At 48.8% G+C, this 19,993-nt stretch overlaps 1 protein-coding gene across 1 annotated transcript; it reads right to left on the bottom strand.

Annotated features, from left to right (window-relative positions):
* Window positions 1-8,852: 8,852 nt before the first annotated feature.
* LOC133031812 (uncharacterized) lies at window positions 8,853-10,867 on the bottom strand. The gene is made up of 2 exons (XM_061105512.1): window positions 9,896-10,867; window positions 8,853-9,175 (listed from the first exon to the last, which is right to left on the bottom strand). Exons 1-2 carry the CDS (start codon window positions 10,850-10,852, stop codon window positions 9,161-9,163), a joined length of 972 nt encoding a protein of 323 aa, XP_060961495.1. The 5' UTR covers window positions 10,853-10,867; the 3' UTR covers window positions 8,853-9,160.
* Between the last annotated feature and the right edge of the window lie 9,126 nt (window positions 10,868-19,993).

The raw sequence follows: 19,993 nt of genomic DNA, 5'->3' as shown, positions 1-19,993 counted from the left end.
TCAAAATTAGAACAACAATTAGGACCCCAGGACAGGGACTGGGACCCAAGACCTGACCCCGGTCTCTATCCCAGACCCGGACCCAGACACGGACACAGACCGGGACCTAAGATCCGAATTGAAATGAGACAGGGACACAAGATTGGGATCTGAATTTTGACCAACAACTCGGGGCTCGGAACCAACCCGTATTCGGTGTCTGGATCATGGAATCATATCTAGACCCGAACTTGGAACCATTTCCAAACCAGGACCTAAACCCTGACTCGGACCCGAGACCCGAAATCGGAACAAGAACCAGAATCAGGACCCTGGAATAGGAATTGGACCTGGACCCAAAATTGGATCTAGACGCAGAATCGAACACAGACCCAGACCTAGAACGGGATCAATACCAGGACCCAGGCCCAAACCCGGACCCAGACTTGCGCCAAGACTTGTGACTTAGGACCCGTGACTCGAGACCTGGACTAGAACCTAGACCCGTACAAGAACTCAGACTCATACCCAGACCTAGACCAAGACCCGGACCAAGACACAGACTGAAACCCGGACTCAGACCCAAACCCAGACCTAGACCCGGACCCAAACCTGGACTAGTACTATAACTCGTACTAGAACCCAGGATTGGGACCCGGACAGAGATCAGGACTGGGACCCAAACCCGGACTAGGACTAGAACTCAAGACTGGGACCTGGACTGGGACCTGGGACTGGGACTGGGACCTGGGACCGGGATTGGGACCTAGGACCCAATACTCAGACCTGGGACCTGAGAACTGAACCGTGACCTAGACCAAGAATAGGCATAGACCCGAGACAAGGACCATTACTGAACACAGACCGGGACCTACACGCGGACTGGGACCCTAACCAAGATCGAGAACTACCACTTTGACTTGAATCGGGGACCAAGACCCATGACTTGGACCTAAGACCCGAACCAGGACCCAAGACATGAGCTAGAACTGGACCAAGATCTAGATTTTGACCCAGGACAGGATCCAAGACCCGAGCCTTGGAAACAACCCATAGTCGTTGTCTAAATTAGGGAATTCGACCTGGACCTGGACCTAGACCTGGACCAAAACCAGAACCCATACCAGAACTCGAACTAGACTTGACATGTGGTTGGTGTTTGGATTGGGGACCAAGAATCAGAACTGAACCAAAACACGGACCTAGACCCAAACCAGGTCTCGGACCAACACCCACACCCAAACCTTAAATCGTACCTTGTGACCCGAAATTGGAACCGAAACTGGAAGCGCACCATTAAAACCCTAAACCCGAAACCTTAAACCCTAAACCCTAAACTCTTTACAGTTACCCCTAAGACCTAAGCCCTAAATCCTAAACCCTAAATCCCTAAATACTAAACCCAAAACCCTAAACCCTAAACCCTAACCTGGACACGAGCCTAGACCAATACCAATACCGAGATTGGAACCCAAGACCCAGACCCAGACCCGGATCCAAACCCAAACCTAGACCAAACTTAGGACCTTAACTCGGACCGAACTGAGACCAGAACCTGGTCTCAGATCTAGACCTTGAGTGGGACCTGGTCGTGTCCCCGACCCGGACCTGAATAGGGACTTGGACTCAGATCGAGACCCGGACCCAGAATCAAACTTGAACCCATACTGGGACCTAGACTCGGACCCAAACTTGGGAGCCAAACTTGGACCTTGACCTGGACCTAGGATCCAGACCTAGATGGGGGACCTGGGCCCCAAACGCGAACATGGACCCACATCTGGACCAAGGATCAAGACCTAGATAAGGCACTTGGACCTGAAACTAGGCCTTAAAACCGGGACGGAGACCCAAAACTTGACCCTAGACTCGAGACACGGGACCTGACCTTGGACCACAAACTGAGGACCTGACTACAGGGACACAACCCGGAACCCAGACCCGAACCCAAATTAAGGACCCAGCCGAAGACCCGGGATTGGGACTGGAACAAGACCGAGATCCAAGACTGAGATCCGAATTTGGAACTAAGGCTTTGACCTAACCCGTAGTCATTGTTTGAAACTAGGACTCTAACCTGGATTTGTACCTATACCTTGACCCAGACCCAGACCGGGATCCAGACCAAGACTAAGACTCAGACCGGGATCCAAACCCGATCTCAGACCCAGAATTGGAATAAGACAAGGTCTGGACTAGAACCCAGACATGAGACGATGGCAGGACCCAAACCTAAACCCATACTGAGACAAGAACCCATACCGGGACTGGACCCAGACCGGGACTTGTGACTTGGGACCTAAACCAAGACTGGGACCTAGACCCAGACCGAGACCTGGACCTAGACCCAGAACTGGGGCTGGAACCTGAACTCAAACTCGAACCCTAACCAGGACCTGGACTTGGACCAGACCCGAACCCAAACTGAAACACGAACTTGGACTCGAACCGGGACCTAGGACCCGAACATCGAGGGGGGACCCAGACACGGGAAATTGGGCCCCTGAACTAGGACCAGAACTTGGGCGTCAGAACTTGGATCGTGATCCGGGACTCAACCCCAGACACAAACCTGGACCTAGGACCCACCTCGGGACTTAAGATCCAGGACTCGATGCTTGGACCAGACCCGTAGTCGGTATTAGGATCTAGGACTTAGACAATAACCCAAACCCACACTCGAACTCATACCAGGACCCGGACACATACCAAGACCCAAACCCACACTCGGGAACCAAAACCGAAACTTGAACCCAGTAACCTGGACGGGGATCTTGGAACGGACCGGGACACGGACCCAGAATCGAACCCGAAAGTGGACCCACCCTTGGACCCTAAACGAGACCGAAACTCAGACCTGAACCTAGCTCCAGACCTAAATAATGTCTTAACCCAGACTCGGACCCAAACTCGAGTCGAACCCGTACCCCGTGACATAAAACTGGAACCGAAACTAGAAGCAGATCGGGACCTAGGAACAAGACCTGGACACAGACCCAAAACTGTAACTAGATTAGGACCCGAAGCTGGCCCAGGACCTGGACCTAGACCCAGACCTGGGACCCGAAACTGAAACATGAACAAGAACATGACTAGGACCCTGGAACAGGACCGGGAACGTGACCAGGACCCACACCTGGACTGGGACCCAGAACTAGACCAGAACCCAGCCCCGAAACTCGTGCTTGGACCCGATCCGAACCCAAAATAGGACTTAGACTAGAACCTAAACCCAAACTCGGGACTCGATCCCGGACCCAAATTAAGCACCTGACCTAAATTGGGATTTGGACCTAGACATGGACACGAACTCAAACCCGGACCCAAACGCATACCCAGACCCAAACCTGGGACCAGACCCAATACCCGAACCTAGATCCGGAGTCAGACTTGGACCTAGAAAGGGATCCGAAAAACCCGTACCCGGACTAGGACTGAGACTCGGACCCTAACCCCAACTTAGACCTAGACCCGGACCTGGAACAAAACCCAAAACTAAAATCAAAACTAGAACTGTGACTAGGACCCGGACCTGAGACCAGAACTGAACCCAAAACATAACCCAAACTTAGACCAAAACCAGGACCGAGACCTTGACTAGGACTGGGACCTGAGACCTGGGACAGGAACCTAGATCGGGACCCTTACTAGGACCTCGACTTGACCTTGTCCTAAAACCTCCCCTGGACATGAGACCCGCGACCCAGACCAAGGCTAGGACCGAGACCTGGACCCGAACCCGAACCCGAACTAGGACCTGGACTAAAACAAAGACTCGGGACCCGAACACGAACCTGGACCTAGACCAGGAGCTAGGAACTAGACTTGGATGGGGGACCTAGACCAGGGACCTAGGCCCCGGAACCAGACCTAGATCTAAACCAGGACTCAAACCTAAACTAGGACCTGACCTAGACCCAGGAATCTGAAGTCAGACCTAGACCTAGACCCGAAACCTTCCCCGGACCCAAACCAGTATAGGAACCTCGACACGAACCCATACCAGGAGAAAACCCGAACCTGGACTCGAATTAAAAATCGAACCTGAATTCAGGACCCGAACTCAGACCCAGACCCAGAATCAGACCCAAACCTGGACCTGCTCCCAGACCCGAACACGAACCCAAACTGTGATCGAAACCCAGGACTTAGACCAAGAACTAAACCCTAACTCAGTTCGAGATCGAAACCTGGGACCTGGACCTAAACCTGGACCCAGACCAAGGACCCTAACCCACACCCGGAGCCCGATCCGGACCTAGACCGAGATCCGAACCCGAACCCAAACTCGGACCAGGACTCAAACCCCGACCAGAACTCGAACCCCAACCCGAACTCGAACCCAAACTCGAACTTGGAATCACAATTAGAATTCGAACTGGAATAGGACTAGGACCAGGACCCAAACCCAAAAAAATACACATAATGAGACCAAAACCCAAACCGCAATTAGGACCCAAAGCCTGACAAGAACCGAGACGTGGACCCAGAATCGGGATAGAGACCTAGGCAACGGAACTAGGACCGGGACCCAAGAGCCGACCCCAGACCCGAACTTGAACATAGGACCCAGCTCGTGACCCGGCACCCGAAATGGAACCAGACCGAGACCCAATATCGGGATCTAGATCTGACCCTGGGGCTTGGACCGAACCCGTAGTCGGTGTTTGGATCTAGGACCCAACCCCGGACCCGAACCCAGAGCAGGAACCAAACTCAGACCCGGACCCAAACCCAATCCTAGACACAAACATGGACCCGAACCCGTACCCTGTGACCCAAAATTGGAATTGAAATCACAAGTAGATCGAGACCCGGTAATGGGACCGGAACAAGGACTTAGACCTGGACTTGGACCTCGAACCGTAACCAAACCTATACCTAAAACCGTAACCGGACCAGGACTCGGACTCCAACCCAGACCTAGGCCCGAACCCGGATCCCAACCCATACCTCGACCCGGTGCCGAACCTGGACCCGAACTAAGAACCCAACATGGAACCTGACTCGGGACACAGAATTGGGTTCGGGACCTAGAACCGAACACTAGTCTCGGTCTGGAAGCCAAACTCAGAACTCGGTCCCATGACCTGGACCTAGATTTGGGACACGATCCCAAACCCAAACTTTGACCTAGATAGGTATCCGAATACAAACCTGGACTTAAGCCCAGACCGAGATCCAAACTTGGGACCTAGATCTGGACAGAGACCCTGTCCCAGAACCAGACCTAGACCCGCACCTGGGACCCAAACCCAGACCTGGACCCGAACACAAACCCACACCGGGATTTGTACCTAGACTCAGACCCCGACCCAAACTTAGACCAGGACTCAGACCTCGACCCAAACTCAACCCAAACCTGAACCCAAACACTGAATGGAAATTGAAACTGGGACTAGGACACAAACACGAACATGGACCCAGACCGGGACCTATGACCTAGACATGGATGGGGGACCTAGACTTGGGCCTCAGAACCCAGACCCAGATCAAAACTTGGGACTTGGACCTGAACTTGGAACTAGACTCGAACCCTGATCTGGACCCAGACCGAGATCGGAACCTGAATCTAGACTCGGACCAAGACTTGAACCCCGATTGGGTCCTGGACTCGGACCGAGACCTAGGACTCAGACCTAGACTCGGGACACGGGATTCAGAACTGGGACTGAGACCCAGGATATGAACTTGGACCCGGACCTTGACCTAGGACCCAGACCGAAACCTGGGACCCCAAGTGGAACTAGACTAGGACTCGAGACTGTGATCCAGATCTAGACCCAGGGCTTGGACCTGACCCGTAGTCAGTGTTTGGATCTAGGACCCATATACGGACTCAAAACCAGACTCGGAGTCGGACCAAGACCCTGGCCCAGACCCAGACCTGTACCCCAGACCAGGGTCCGAGTCCCGATGCGGGTTTGAATCCGGGAACTAAAATTTGACTAGGACCCAGACCCAGACCCGGATTGGGACGCAGACCTAGATCAGGACGCGCATCTGAATCAAAACTCAGATCGGGACTCGGGACACGAACTCGAACCGAGACACAGACTTGGAGCTAGACCCGAACCCAGGACCCAGACCGGGATGGGAGACTCAGACCTGCACCCAGGACCGAGACCTAGATTGGGGATCCAAACTCAAAATTAGAACCAGAATCAAGACTCAGGACTAGGACTGAGACCAAAGACCCAACCCCGGTCTCGGTCCCAGACCCGGACACGGACATAGACTGGGACCCAGGATCCGAATGGAAATGAGACCGGGACCCAAGAATGGGATTCGGATCTTGACCCACGACGTGGGCCTTGGACCTGACCCGTAGTTGGTGTCTAGATCTTGCAATCGTACCAAGACCCGAACCTGGAACAATTTCTAGACTAGGACCCAAACCCAAACTCGGACCCCGAGACCCGAAATAGGAACAAGAACTAGAATAAGGACCTTGGAACAGGAATTGGACCTCGATCCAAAACCGGACCAAGACACGAAACCGAACACAGACCCGGACCCAGACTAGGATCAATACCAGGACCCAGGCCCGAACGCAGACCCAGATTTGTGCCAGGACCTGGGACCTAGGACCCGTGACCCGAGACCTTCACCAGAACCCATTCCTGTACCAGAACTCGAACATAGACCCAGACCCAGACCCAGACCAAGACGACACGGACTGAAAACTGGGACCAGACCCAAACCCAGACCTAGACCTTGACCCAGACCCAGACTCGTACCAAAACTCGGACTCAAACTCAGGACTCAGACCTGGACATAGATCAGGACTTGGACTTAGACCCAGACTAGGACCGAGACCAAAACTTAGACTAGGACTAGAACTCAGACTGGGACCGGGACCGGCACCGGGACGCGATGCTCAAACGCGGGACCTCAGAACCGAACCGTTAATAAACCTTGACCTGGCCAAGACCCGAGATAAGGACTCGGATTGGAACCCTGACCCAGATCGGGACCTAGGACCCTGACATGAATCGGGGACCCGAATGATATGAACTCCACCAACAATTGTGATGAAACCCAATAACAACGATGGCTTGGAGCCCCAAGATCGTGTAAACAAGATTTGTTGAGCCGTGGGGTTTCAACTTAGACTTAGCCCATTTACACGTGATACACTTCTCACAGATTCTTTCCACATCACGTTTCATATGGGGCCAGAAGAAATGATCATGCAAAATTCCTAAAGTCTTAGCTACACCAAAATGACCATCAAACCACCACCATGAGCTTCTCTCACAAACAATTCACGCAAAGAACACATAGGCACACACAATTTATTTTCCCGAAACAAAAATCCGTCATGCCTATAAAACTTACCAAATGCCACTTTTTCACATGAATTGAACACATCACCAAAATCAGAATCTTGTGCATACAAATCCTTAATGTATTCAAAACCGAGCAATTTTGTATCTAAAATGGAAAGTAAAGCATACCTTCGGGACAATGCATCAGCCACCACATTTTCCTTACCTTGCTTGTACCTGATCACATATGGAAATGTTTCAATGAATTCCACCCACTTGGCATGGCATTTGTTCAACCTTTGATGTCCCTTCAAATGCTTCAAAGATTCATGATCTGTGTGAATCACGAATTCCTTTGGCCATAGATAGTGCTGCCAATTATCCAAAGCCCTTACCAAGGCATACATCTCTTTACCATAAGTGGGGTAATTTAGGGCTGCCCCACTCAGCTTTTCACTAAAATAAGCAACTGGACGACCTTCTTGCATCAAAACAGCTCCAATACCTATTCCTGAAGCATCACACTCACTTTCAAAAGTTTTGGCAAAGTTTGGTAAAACAAGCAAAGGTGCATTAGTTAACTTTTCTTTGATCAGATTAAATGCCCTTTCTTGTTCTTTTCCCCACTTAAACGACACATTTTTCTTGATGACTTCAGTAAGAGGGGTGGCTAAGCTACTAAAATCACGCACAAACCGTCTATAGAAGCTTGCTAAGCCGTGGAAACTCCTCACTTGGCTGATTGTTTTTGGGGTTGGCCACTCTTGGATTGCCTTCACCTTTTCCTCGTCCACCTCAATTCCTCTCTTACTAACAACAAAACCATAAAACACAAGCTTATCCGTGCAAAAGGTGCACTTCTTGAGGTTAGCAAACAATTTTTATTTCCTTAGAATGTCCAAAATAGATTTTAAATGAATTACATGTTCTTCCAAGTTTTTGCTATAAATTAGGATATCATCAAAATACACAACTACGAATCTGCCAATAAATGCACGCAAAACATGGTTCATCAAACGCATAAATGTGCTTTGAGCATTAGTTAAACCGAAAGGCATCACTAACCACTCATACAAACCATATTTAGTCTTAAAAGCAGTTTTCCATTCATCACCTTCCTTCATCCTAATCTGATGATATCCACTCTTAAGATCAATTTTTGTAAAGACACAAGAACCATGCAATTCATCCAACATATCATCTAATCTAGGAATGGGATGACGATACTTTACCGTTATGTTGTTGATGGCTCGACAGTCAACACACATCCTCCAGGTTCCATCCTTCTTAGGAACTAATAGCACCGGAACCGCACAAGGACTCATGCTTTCACGCACATACCCTTTCTCCAATTTTGAAGCTCCTTGGTCTCCTCAGGGTTGCTCCTATAAGCTGGTCGGTTTGGAATTGATGCACCCGGAATGAATCAATTTGATGTTCAATCCCTCGGATTGGAGGTAAGCCATATGGTACCTCTTCGGGCAGGACATCTTCAAACTCCTGCAAAAGAGAAACAATATTGCTCGGCAAGCTACCGACGAGATCATTAGTACATAAAAGAGCCTCCTTGTACATGAGTACAATAAGGGGCTGGTGTGAAAATAATACTCTCTTGATCTCACTTTTTTTTTACAATGTAATTGAATTTTTCCTCTCTTGCTCTGACTATGGCTGAAATCTTCTCTCTTTCTTTTTCACTCTGATCAATATTTTTCTCTCTTTCTTTTTTTTTAAACTCTTTGTTTTCAATTTCAGCCTTCCTTCCTTATTCTTTCTTTTTTTCATTTGATCTTTGTAATTTTAGTTGGTCCTCCATGACCTGTTTTGGAGTTAATGGCACAAGAGTAATAGGTTGCTTTTTAAGAGTGAAAGAGTACCTATTTGTGAATCCATCATGTGTAACCCTCAGATCATACTGCCATGGTCTTCCCAACAATAAATGGCATGCATGCACAGGGGCGGAGCCAGAATATAAAATTAGGGGGGCCAAACTATTTTCTAAATTTAGGTGATAAATGTTTTCAAAATACTTTATTAACTTTATAATTTAAATTAAAATGTAGAACATCTTTCTTACATATCATAAAAGTTATCTATAAGTGAATCCATACTAAATTTTTTTGATAATTTTTCTTTTTTAATGTATAATACTAGCGAACGACTACTTAAATATTCATTTTTTTTATCTTGTTGCGAAATGCAGTTTTTACTATATTCATAGCTGAAAATGATTATTTTATAGTAGTTATAAAAATGTAGTTATAAGATTTATCACTTTATACACAATTAAAAAAAATTTAAAGTGGTACCTCAAAAAAAAAAAAAATGGTATGTCTTACTAAGCAAATCAATATATATTATTAAAGAAGAAATAAATAAAAAAAAATGTATGTCTTGAATATTATTAAAGAAGAAATAAATGCTTTAAAGAAAAAAAAAACAAATAAATTTTTCATGTAAAATAAATAAATAAAGTAATTACATATAGATTGAAAGAAGTTAATATTTATAAATTTTAGTTTGACTTTTTCAAAAGAATTTCATACAATAATTATAAAAAAAAAATAGTTTGGATATATAAATTTAATTAAGCATATATATTCTAGGGGAGCCATGGCCCTATATTGTAGTAACTACGTCCGCACCTGTGCATGCATAGGAACCAAATCACAAAGCACCTTATCCTCATATTTGCCAATGGATAATGCCACCAACACTTGCCTTGTCACCTTGATTTCCCCACAATCATTCAGCCACTGAAGCCGGTAAGGATGAGGATGTTTTAAGGTGGTTAAGGCTAGTTTCTCCACCAAATAAGTGCTGGCTACATTTGTACAACTCCCTCCATCGATAATGACATTGCAAACTTTGTTATTGACAAAGCACCGCGTATGAAACAAGTTCTCCCTTTGGTTAATTTCCTCCTCCTTGACCTGCTGCATATTGAGAATGCGCCTTGCTACTAATAAATCTCCAACCACAGCATTTTGCTCATCATCGGCATATTCTAAATGTGGCATGTCATCATCATCTACTTCTTCCTCATCCTCCGACTCAAGCTCTCCTTGGGCGTTTATCATCATCACCCTTTTGTTTACATGGCTGGCTATGTGTCCCCGCCCCTGACATTTAAAACACTTAATATCACGTGTTTTAGAAGTAGAAGTCTCGGTGTTACCTAAAGTAGTGGCAGGCGTTGGTTTGACATTCTTTGAGGGTTCAAATTTTGGCTTATTTTGCAGCTGCTCATCCCTCCTTGGAGCTGCCTTCCATGGGCTGGTGGTAGCCATAGGTTGTCCCCTCCTAGCCATTCCCTTCCGTTTGAGTTGTTCCTCCACCTTTATGGCTTGATGCACCATATCTGTCAACTCAACATAATGTTGCAACTCGACTATATCCGCAATCTCACGATTTAAACCGTGCAAAAACCTAGCCATGGTGGCTTCTCGGTCCTCTTCTACGTTAGCCCGGATCATAGCTACCTCCATCTCCTTGTAATACTCATCCACGCTCTTGGAGCCTTGAATTAGCCTCTGCAACTTTTGATACAATCCCCTATAATAGTGGCTGAGTACAAAACGCTTCCTCATAAGCATTTTCATCTCCTCCTAAGTGTCCACAGGTGGCTCTCTATTCCTCCTCCTATTAATCAGTAATTGATCCCACCAAACAATGGCATAATCGGTGAATTCAATTGCAGCCAACTTAACCTGCTTTATCTCCGAGTAGTTGTGACAATCAAACACCATCTCCATTTTAGTTTCCCACTCCAAATAAGCTTCAGGATCATTTTTACCTTGAAAAGATGGGATTTTAATTTTTATGTTTCCTAAATCATTATCCCTCCTAGGTCTACCCATCCTAGCTTCTCTATTTCCATACCAACGTTCAAACCTGCCCCGGTTCATATATGGCTCATCAAACTCCTCCGACTCCACCTCTTCCTCAACATTCCGCCACGGACCACGTCCATTATTGTGGATGTCTTGTGGCTGTCTCCTACGAGTTCCCGCTTCTACCCTGTCCAACCTCTCTTGAATAGGTTCTAATTCAGCCCTCAACATACGCCTCATCTCCCCTAACAATGCTTGCATTTGGAGGTTCGGAGCTGGGGGTTGTCGAAATTCTTCGGTTAAGTGTTCTTCTTGATTATTGGACATGTTTAGACTCTGCAAAACAAGGTTAGAATCCTCACAAGCACTCCCTCACGTGTTTCACTCAAGAATTGATACACTTGCTCTCGTGTTTTCACTCTAAATGGCTTTCACCCTCTTATGGTCTCACACACTCTTGCCTTTTTCCACTCTTTTGTGTTTTCTTTAGTTCTTAATCGAACTTTAAGAAACAAATTCCAAAATAATCCAAGAAAGACAAAAACAATATGAGAAAACAACCAAAACTAATCAAAAGGTCTAACTTGAATAAGGTGAGAAAATGAAATGAAGAAATTTTCTTATTAAAATCGTATATTTTTTTTTTTTGCTTCTTTTCTTCTTCTTCTTTTTTTTTTTTTTTGCTACAGCAAGGAATAGAAAATCGAAAATAAAAGATAATCAAAACTTGCCTTAGAACCAAGGCTCTGATACCAAATGATATGAACTCCACCAACAATTGTGGTGAAACCCAATAACAACGATGGCTTGGAGCCCCAAGATCGTGTAGACAAGATTTGTTGAGCCTTGACCCGTCACCTAACTAGATGAAAACCAAGACTACGAAGGATTGAAACGCCACACCCAGAAACCTAAGAATATCTCAAGAATCAAGGTGATAAGTTTGGTTGTTTGAACACCACAAGATTAACTTGATAAGTTCAAGAGTTCTTTTAAGAACAAAGAGAAACACACCTCACAATAATATTTCTGAAAACATAATCTGCCCTTACAATTCGTAGTACCCCCTTTTTATACTTGGAACAACCCTCCAAGAATAGGAAAAGTCAAAACTATAGTTATAAAAGCAACACAACAATTAATACAAACAAGTCCCACGTTTTTTTAGCCTTTTGGACTTCTTAAGGCTGCCAAAATTATCTAGATGACTAAATTCAATGTATTTAACATAACCAACCAACGCCATTATTATTCCCCCACCTAATATCTTTTGAAATTCAACAGATTCTTGCCCTTTAATGTTAAAACCATGCTGACCACGTTTTTGTATGCTAATTAGTCTCTTCAATGGCTTTGATGACATGGACTAAGCCTTGATTATTATTTGAACCCATTTTGGTCTTTTTAGAATCAGCCCAATTCTCTTGGATTAGCCCATTTAGTGCTTCCTTGAAATGTTTGGCTCTAAGTCTTGTAATTGGGCCACTAGGAAGTGACAAATGGTCTTGTGCAAATTTAACTCCATTCCCATGTTCATGATCAGCATGTCCAGCAGCTCCTTGGTTTGCATCATTTCCTTGGTTTGCATCACCGTTCCCATGACTCGTGCCCAAGACCCAAACCTATACCCAAACTTGGACATAAGACCCAGACCAGGACCCAAGACATGAGCTAGAACTGGACCAGGATCTGGATTTAGACCCGGGACTAGACCCAAGACCCAAGGCTTGGACCCGACCCATGTTCGGTGTCTAAATCTGGTAATTAGACCTAGGCTTGGACATAGACCCGAACCCGTACCAAAACTCGAAACTAGACTCGACATGTGGTTTGTGTTTGGATTTGGGACAAAGACTCAGACCTGAACCAAAACACGGACCTAGACCTAAACCAGGACTCGGACCCAGACCCACACCCGAACCTTAAATCGTACCCTGTGACCCGAAATTGGAACTGGATCTGGAAGCGGACCATTAAACTCTAAATCCTAAACCTTAAACCCTAAATTCTAAACTCTTTACACTTACCCCTAAACCCTAAGCCCTAAAGCCCTAAATAGTAAACCCTAAACCCTAAACCCAAACCTGGACATGGGCCAAAACCCATACCCAAAGCGAGATTGGAACCCAGGACCAAGACCCAGACCCAGATCCAGACCCAAACCTAGACCCAAACTCAAGACCTAAACCCGGACCAAAACCCAGACCAAAACCTGGTTCGTGACCTAGACCTTGACTAGGCCCCGGTTTGGGACCCCGACCTGGACCCAAATAGGGACTTGGACTCATTCTGGACCCAGACCCAAACTAATACATGAACCCATACTGGGACCTAGACTCAGACCCAAACTTGAGATTCAAACCCGAAACTGAACTAGGACCTAGATGGGGGACTTGGGCCCCAAACCCGAACATGGACACAAATTTTCACTAAGGATCCAGATCTTGATTGAGGACTTGGACTAGAAACTAGGCACCGGAACTGGGATGAAGACCCAAAACTCGACCCCAAACTCGGGAGACGGGACCCAACCCTGGACCCGGAAACAAGGACCTAGACCTGAATCGGGACCCAAACCTAGATCCCAACTCATACCTAGACTCAGTGCCGAACCTAGACCCAAACTTAGACCCAAACATGGAACCAGACTCGGGACACAAAATTGGGGCCGAGACCTAGAACCGCACCCAAATCTCTGTCCCGAACCCAAACTCGGACTTGGGACCCAGGACCTGAACCGGAACTAGACTGGGATAGGTGATCGGGACCAGATTAGGGACTCAAACCAGGACTCGAACCCGAACACGACCCAAACGCGGACCCTGACCCAGACCCGGGAGACGGAACTGGAACCTGAACAAGAACTGCAAAACCATGACCCTTGAACAAGACTAGGACTATGACGAAGACCCGGACCCAAACCTAGAACCGAACTCGGACCTAGCCCCAAACCCAAAGCGAGACCAAAACTCGAGCCCAAACACGATCGTGTACCCAGACTGGGAGCGAGAGCCGGACCTGGACCTAGACCTGGGACCCGATCCAAGACACAGACTCGGACCTAGATAGGGATCCGGATACGAACCTAGACTCGAACCCAGACCCAGACCCAAGTCGGGATCGAAACTCGGGACCTAGATCCATACTGAGACCCTGACCCACACCCAGACCTGGACCTGCACCTAAGACCAAAACTTGGACCTGGACCCGAACCCAGACCCAGACCTAGACCCAGACTCTGACCTAGACTCAAACCAAGACTCAGACCCCAACCAGGCCCGGACCCAAACTCGAACTCAGACACTGAATCGAAATACAAACTGGGACTAGGACCCAAACCCGAACTGGACCAGCATCTGGATTTAGACCCGGGACTAGACCCAAGACCCAAGGCTTGGACCCGACCCATATTCGGTGTCTAAATCTGGTAATTAGACCTAGGCTTGGACCTAGACCCAGACCAGAACTCGAACTCGTACCAAATCTCGAAACTAGACTCGACATGTGGTTTGTGTTTGGATTTGGGACTAAGACTCGCACACGAACCAAAACACGGACCTAGACCTAAGCCAGGACTCGGACCCAGACCCACACCCGAACCTTAAATCGTACTCTGTGACCCGAAATTGGAACTGGATTTGGACTCGGGACGCGAACCTGAACCCAGACACGGACATGGACCGAGACCAAGACCTAGGATTCGGACTGAGATTGGAGACTCGGACCTGGACCTAGGACCAGACCTAGATTGGGGAACCAAACTCAAAATTTGAACCAGAATCGATACCCAGGATTGGGATTGGGACCCAAGACCCGACCACGGTCTCGGTCCCAAACCCAGACCCGAACACGGACTGGGACCCAGGATCCGAATTAAAACGAGATCGAGACCCAAGATTGGGATGCAGATCTAGACCCACGACCTAGGGTTGGACCCAACCCGTAGTTGGTGTCTAGATCTTGGAATCGTACCAGGACCCTAACCTAGAACCATTTCTACACCAGGACCCAAAACCAAACTCAGACCCGAGAGCCGAAATCGGAACAAGAACCGGAATAAGGACCTTGGAACAGGAATTGGACCTGGACCCTAAACTAGCTCTAGACGCGAACCCGGACCAAGACTTGTGCCAGGACCTGCGACCCAGGACCCGTGACTCGGGACTTGGACCAGATGCCAGACCCGTACAAGAACCCAAACCCAGACTCAAACCAAGACCCGAACCCAAACACTGACTGAAACCTGGACCCAGACCCATACCCAGACTCATACCAAAACTCTGACTTGAAACCGGGACTCAGACCCGAACCAAGATTAGGACTGTGACCCAGACCTGGACAAAAACTGAGACCTGAACTTGGCCTAGGACTAGAACCCAGACTGGGACCAGGACCTAGGACTTAAACATAGATTGGGGACCCAGACCTGGGAATTGGGCCCACGAACTAGGACCAGAACTCTGGCCTCAGAACTTGGACCCGGACCCAGACCCAGACCAGAACTGGAACCCGTACCAGAACTCTGTACACTTACCCCTAAATCCTAAGCCCTAAACCCTAAACATTAAATCCCTAAACACTAAACCCAAAACCATAAACCCAAAACCCTAACCTGGACATGGGCCTAGACCCATACCCATACCGAGATCGGAACCCAGGACCCAGACCCAAACCTGAATATAGACCCGAACCTAGACCCAGACTCATGACCTGAACCTGGATCCAAACACAGACCGGAACCTGGTTCGAGACCTAGACCTTCATTGGGACCCAGATTAGGACCCCAACCCGGACCCGAATAGGGACCTGGAGTCAGACCGCGACACAGACCCAAACTCAAACCTGAACCTGTACTGCGACCTAGACTCAGACCCAAACTCGGGATCCAAACCCGAACCTGAACTTGGACCTACACCGCGACCTAGGATCCAAACCTAGATGGGGGACCTGGGCCCAAAACGCGAACCTAGACCCAGACCTTGACCAAGGATTCAGACCTGGATAGGAGACTTGGACCCAAAACTGGGCCTTGGAAAAGGGACTAAGACCCAAAACTCGACCCTAGACTCGAGACAGAGGACCCGACCCTAGACCCGAAACCCAGGACCTGACTACGGGGACACAACCCCAAACACGGACCCAAACCCAAACTTAGGACCCGACGCTAGACCTAGGGCCGAACTGGAACAAGACTGAGATCTAAGACTGAGATCCGAATCTGAACCTGAGGCTTCGACCTAATCCGTAGTCAGTGCTTGAATCCATGACCCATACCCAAATCCATACCCAGACCTAGACCCAGACCCAAACTGGGATCCAGACCCGATCCCGGACCCAAAATTGGAATCGAACCAAGCATGGGACTAGAACCCGCACTGGACAAACAGGACCCAAACCTAAACCCAAACTCAAACCAAAACCCATACCGGGACTTGGACCTAGACCGGGACCTATGACTTAGGACGTAAACCAAGATCGAGACCTTGACCCAGACCGGATCCCGAACCTAGACATAGACACAAACCCAAAAATTGGGACCGGACCCAGGACGTAAGAACCAGACTCAAACCAGGGACCCGAACCTCAGACTCGCACTAGGATCGGAACCCAAACTGGGACCATAACCCAAACTGGGACTTGGACTCAGATCGGGACTCGAGACCCGAACCTGAGCCGGAACAAGAACATGGACCCGGACCAGGACCTAGGACTTAAACATAGATTGGGGACCCAGACCTGGGAATTGGGCCCAAGAACTAGGACCAGAACTGTGGCCTCAGAACTTGGATCGAGATCCATGACTTGACCCCAAACCGAGACCCACACTCGGACCTGAAATGACCCCAGACCCAGACCTGGGCCCGCACCCGGGACCCAAACTCGGACTTGAAATGACCCCAGACCCAGACTGGGATCTGAACCTGGACCCAAACCTAATCCCAGAGTCGGACTAGGACTTAGACCCCGACCCAAACCCGGACCCAAACCCGAACCGAGACACTAAATCAAAATCAAAACTGGGACTAAGACCCAAACCCAAACATGGACCCAGACCGGGACCTAGGACCCGAACTTGGATGGGGGACTTAGACCGAGGCCTTGGAACCGAGACCTACATCGGAATTCAGGACTCGTACCCAAACTAAACCATTACCAAGCCCCAAAACTCGAGCTTAGACCCAATCCCGGACCTGGTACCGAACCTTGACTAGGACTGAGACTCGAACCCGAACCCAAACTTGAACTCGGGACTTGATCTCGGACCTAGACCAAGCCCTTGATCGAGACTGGAATTTTGACCTAGACATAGACACAAACTTAGACCTAGAATAGAATACCGACCCAGACCCAGACTGGGATCGAAACACAGGACCTGGACTAGAACCCAAATGTAGACCCAAACCCAAACCAGGACCTGACCTGGACCCAGGTAATCCGAAGTCGGACCCAGACCCAGACCCAGAACCTGCCCCGAACAAAAACAAGGACAGGAACCTAGACACAGACCAGGACAAAACCTGAACCCATACTTGAACCCAAAATCGGACCTGAACTCGGGACCCGAACTCAGACCCAGACCTAGAATAAGACCCAAACATAGACCTGGACCTAAACCTGAACTCGAACACAGACCGAGATTGGAACCAGGACTTACACCTAGAATTGAACCTAAACATAGAACGAGTTCAAAACTTGGGACTTGAACCTGGACCTGGACCCACACCAAGGACCCGAACCCACACCCGGAGCCTGATCCAGACCTAGAAAATCCCGACCCGAACCCAAACTCAGACCAGGGATTGAAGCCCGACTTGAACTCGAATCCTAACTCAAACTCCAAATCACAACTAGAACTAGAATCGGACTAGGATTCGGACCAAGACCAGGACCTAAACCCGAACCCGAACCTAGATAAAAACCCAGACCGAGACCCAAACCTGAACAAAGACTAGGACTCAAATCCGAACCTAGACTAGGACAAAAACCCAAACCAGAACTGGGACTGTGACATAGAATTGGGATAGAGACCTAGGAACCGGAACAAGGACAGGGACCTAGTACCCGACCCCGACATGGACTTGAACCTAGGACCCAGCTTGTGACTCGGCATCCGAAATGGAACCAAACTAGGACCCAAGATCGTGATTCGGATATGGACCCAGCGCTTGGACCAAACCCATAGCCGTTGTCTGCATTTGCTGACCAACTCCAGACCTGAACCAAGACCAAGACACGAACCAAGACCTGGACCTGAACCCAGTCCCAGACCCAAACCTAGACCCGAACTCGTACCCTGTGACCCAAAATTAGAACCGAAACTTGAAGTATACCGGGACCCGAGAATGGGACTGAAACTAGGACATGGACCTGGAACCGTAACCGGACCTAGACCTAGACTCGAAACCGTAACCAGACTAGGAACAAGACTCCAACTCAAACCTAAACACGAACTTGGACCCAGACCTGGATCCCAATCCAGACCTAAATTAGAGCCAGAATCGGGACCAAGGACTAGGACTGGGACCCAAGACCTGACCCTGATCTCGATCCCAGACCCGAACCCAGACACGGACACGGATGTAGGATTCGAATCGAAACGAGATTGGGACGAAAGATTGGGATCAGGATCTTTACCCACGACTGGGGCTTGGACCCAACCCGTAGTCGGTGTGTAGATCTTGGAATCGTACCAAGACCCGAACCTGGAACCATTTCCAGACCAGGACCCAAACAAAAACTCGGACCCGAGACAGAAATTGGAACAAGAACCGAAATCAGGACCTTGGAATAGGAATTGGACCTTGAACCAAAACTGGATCTAGACGCGAAACCGAACATGGACCCAAACCCAGACCGTGATGAAACTCGAACCCAGACCCGAACCCAGACCCAGACTTGTGCCAGTACCTGCGACCCAGGACCCATGACCCGGAACCTTGACCAGTTACCAAACTCATACGAGAACCCGGACCTAAACCTAGACCTAGACACAGACCAAAACCCGGACCTAGACATGGACTGAAACCCAGACCTAGAGCAAAACCCACACCATGACCCAGACCCGGACTCATACTCGAACTCGGACTCGGACCTAGATCAGGACTGCGATCCAGACCCTGACTAGGACCGAGGCCTGAACCTGGACTAAGACTAGAACTCGGACTGGGACTGGGACCGGGAACCAGGACCCGGGACCCGATACTGAGACATAGGACCTGAGAACCTAACCGTGACCCAGACGCAGACTAGGCCAAGACGCGAGACAAGGACCAGTACCGAACACGCACCGAGACCTGCACTCGGACTTGGATCCTAACCCGGACACGGTCTTGTACCCAGACCGGGACCGAGACCCAGACCCAGACCTAGACCTAGGACCCGATCCCGGACCCAGACTCGGATCTAGATAGGGATCTGGATACGAACCTGGACTCGAACCCAGACCCAGACCGGGATCGAAACTTGAGACCTAGATCCAGACCCAAACCGTGACCCAGACCTAGACCTGGACCCGCAACTGGGACCCGAACTCGGACCTGGACCCGAACCCAGACCCAAACTGGGATTTGGACCTAAATCTAGACTCGGACCAAGACTCGGACCAGGACTCAGACCCCGACCTAGACTCAGACCCAAACCCAAACCCAGACACTAAATCAAAATCGAAACTAGGACTAGGACCCAAACCCGAACATGGACCTAGACCGAGACCTAGGACTCGGACCTTGACCTGGAGCTAGACTCAAACCGAGATCTAGACCCAAGCCAAGATCAGAACTCTGACCCAGACTCGGACCAGGACTTGAACCCCGATCAATTCTTGGACTCAGACCGGGACCTAGGACTCGAACCTGGATTGGGGACTTGGACATAGGTGTTGGGTTTTGTGCCCTAAATAAAACCCTTTTA

This window comes from Cannabis sativa, chromosome X (genome assembly GCF_029168945.1).
Source record: "Cannabis sativa cultivar Pink pepper isolate KNU-18-1 chromosome X, ASM2916894v1, whole genome shotgun sequence".
Classification (NCBI taxonomy): Eukaryota; Viridiplantae; Streptophyta; class Magnoliopsida; order Rosales; family Cannabaceae; genus Cannabis; species Cannabis sativa.
This window is presented reverse-complemented; position numbering and strand designations above follow the sequence as displayed.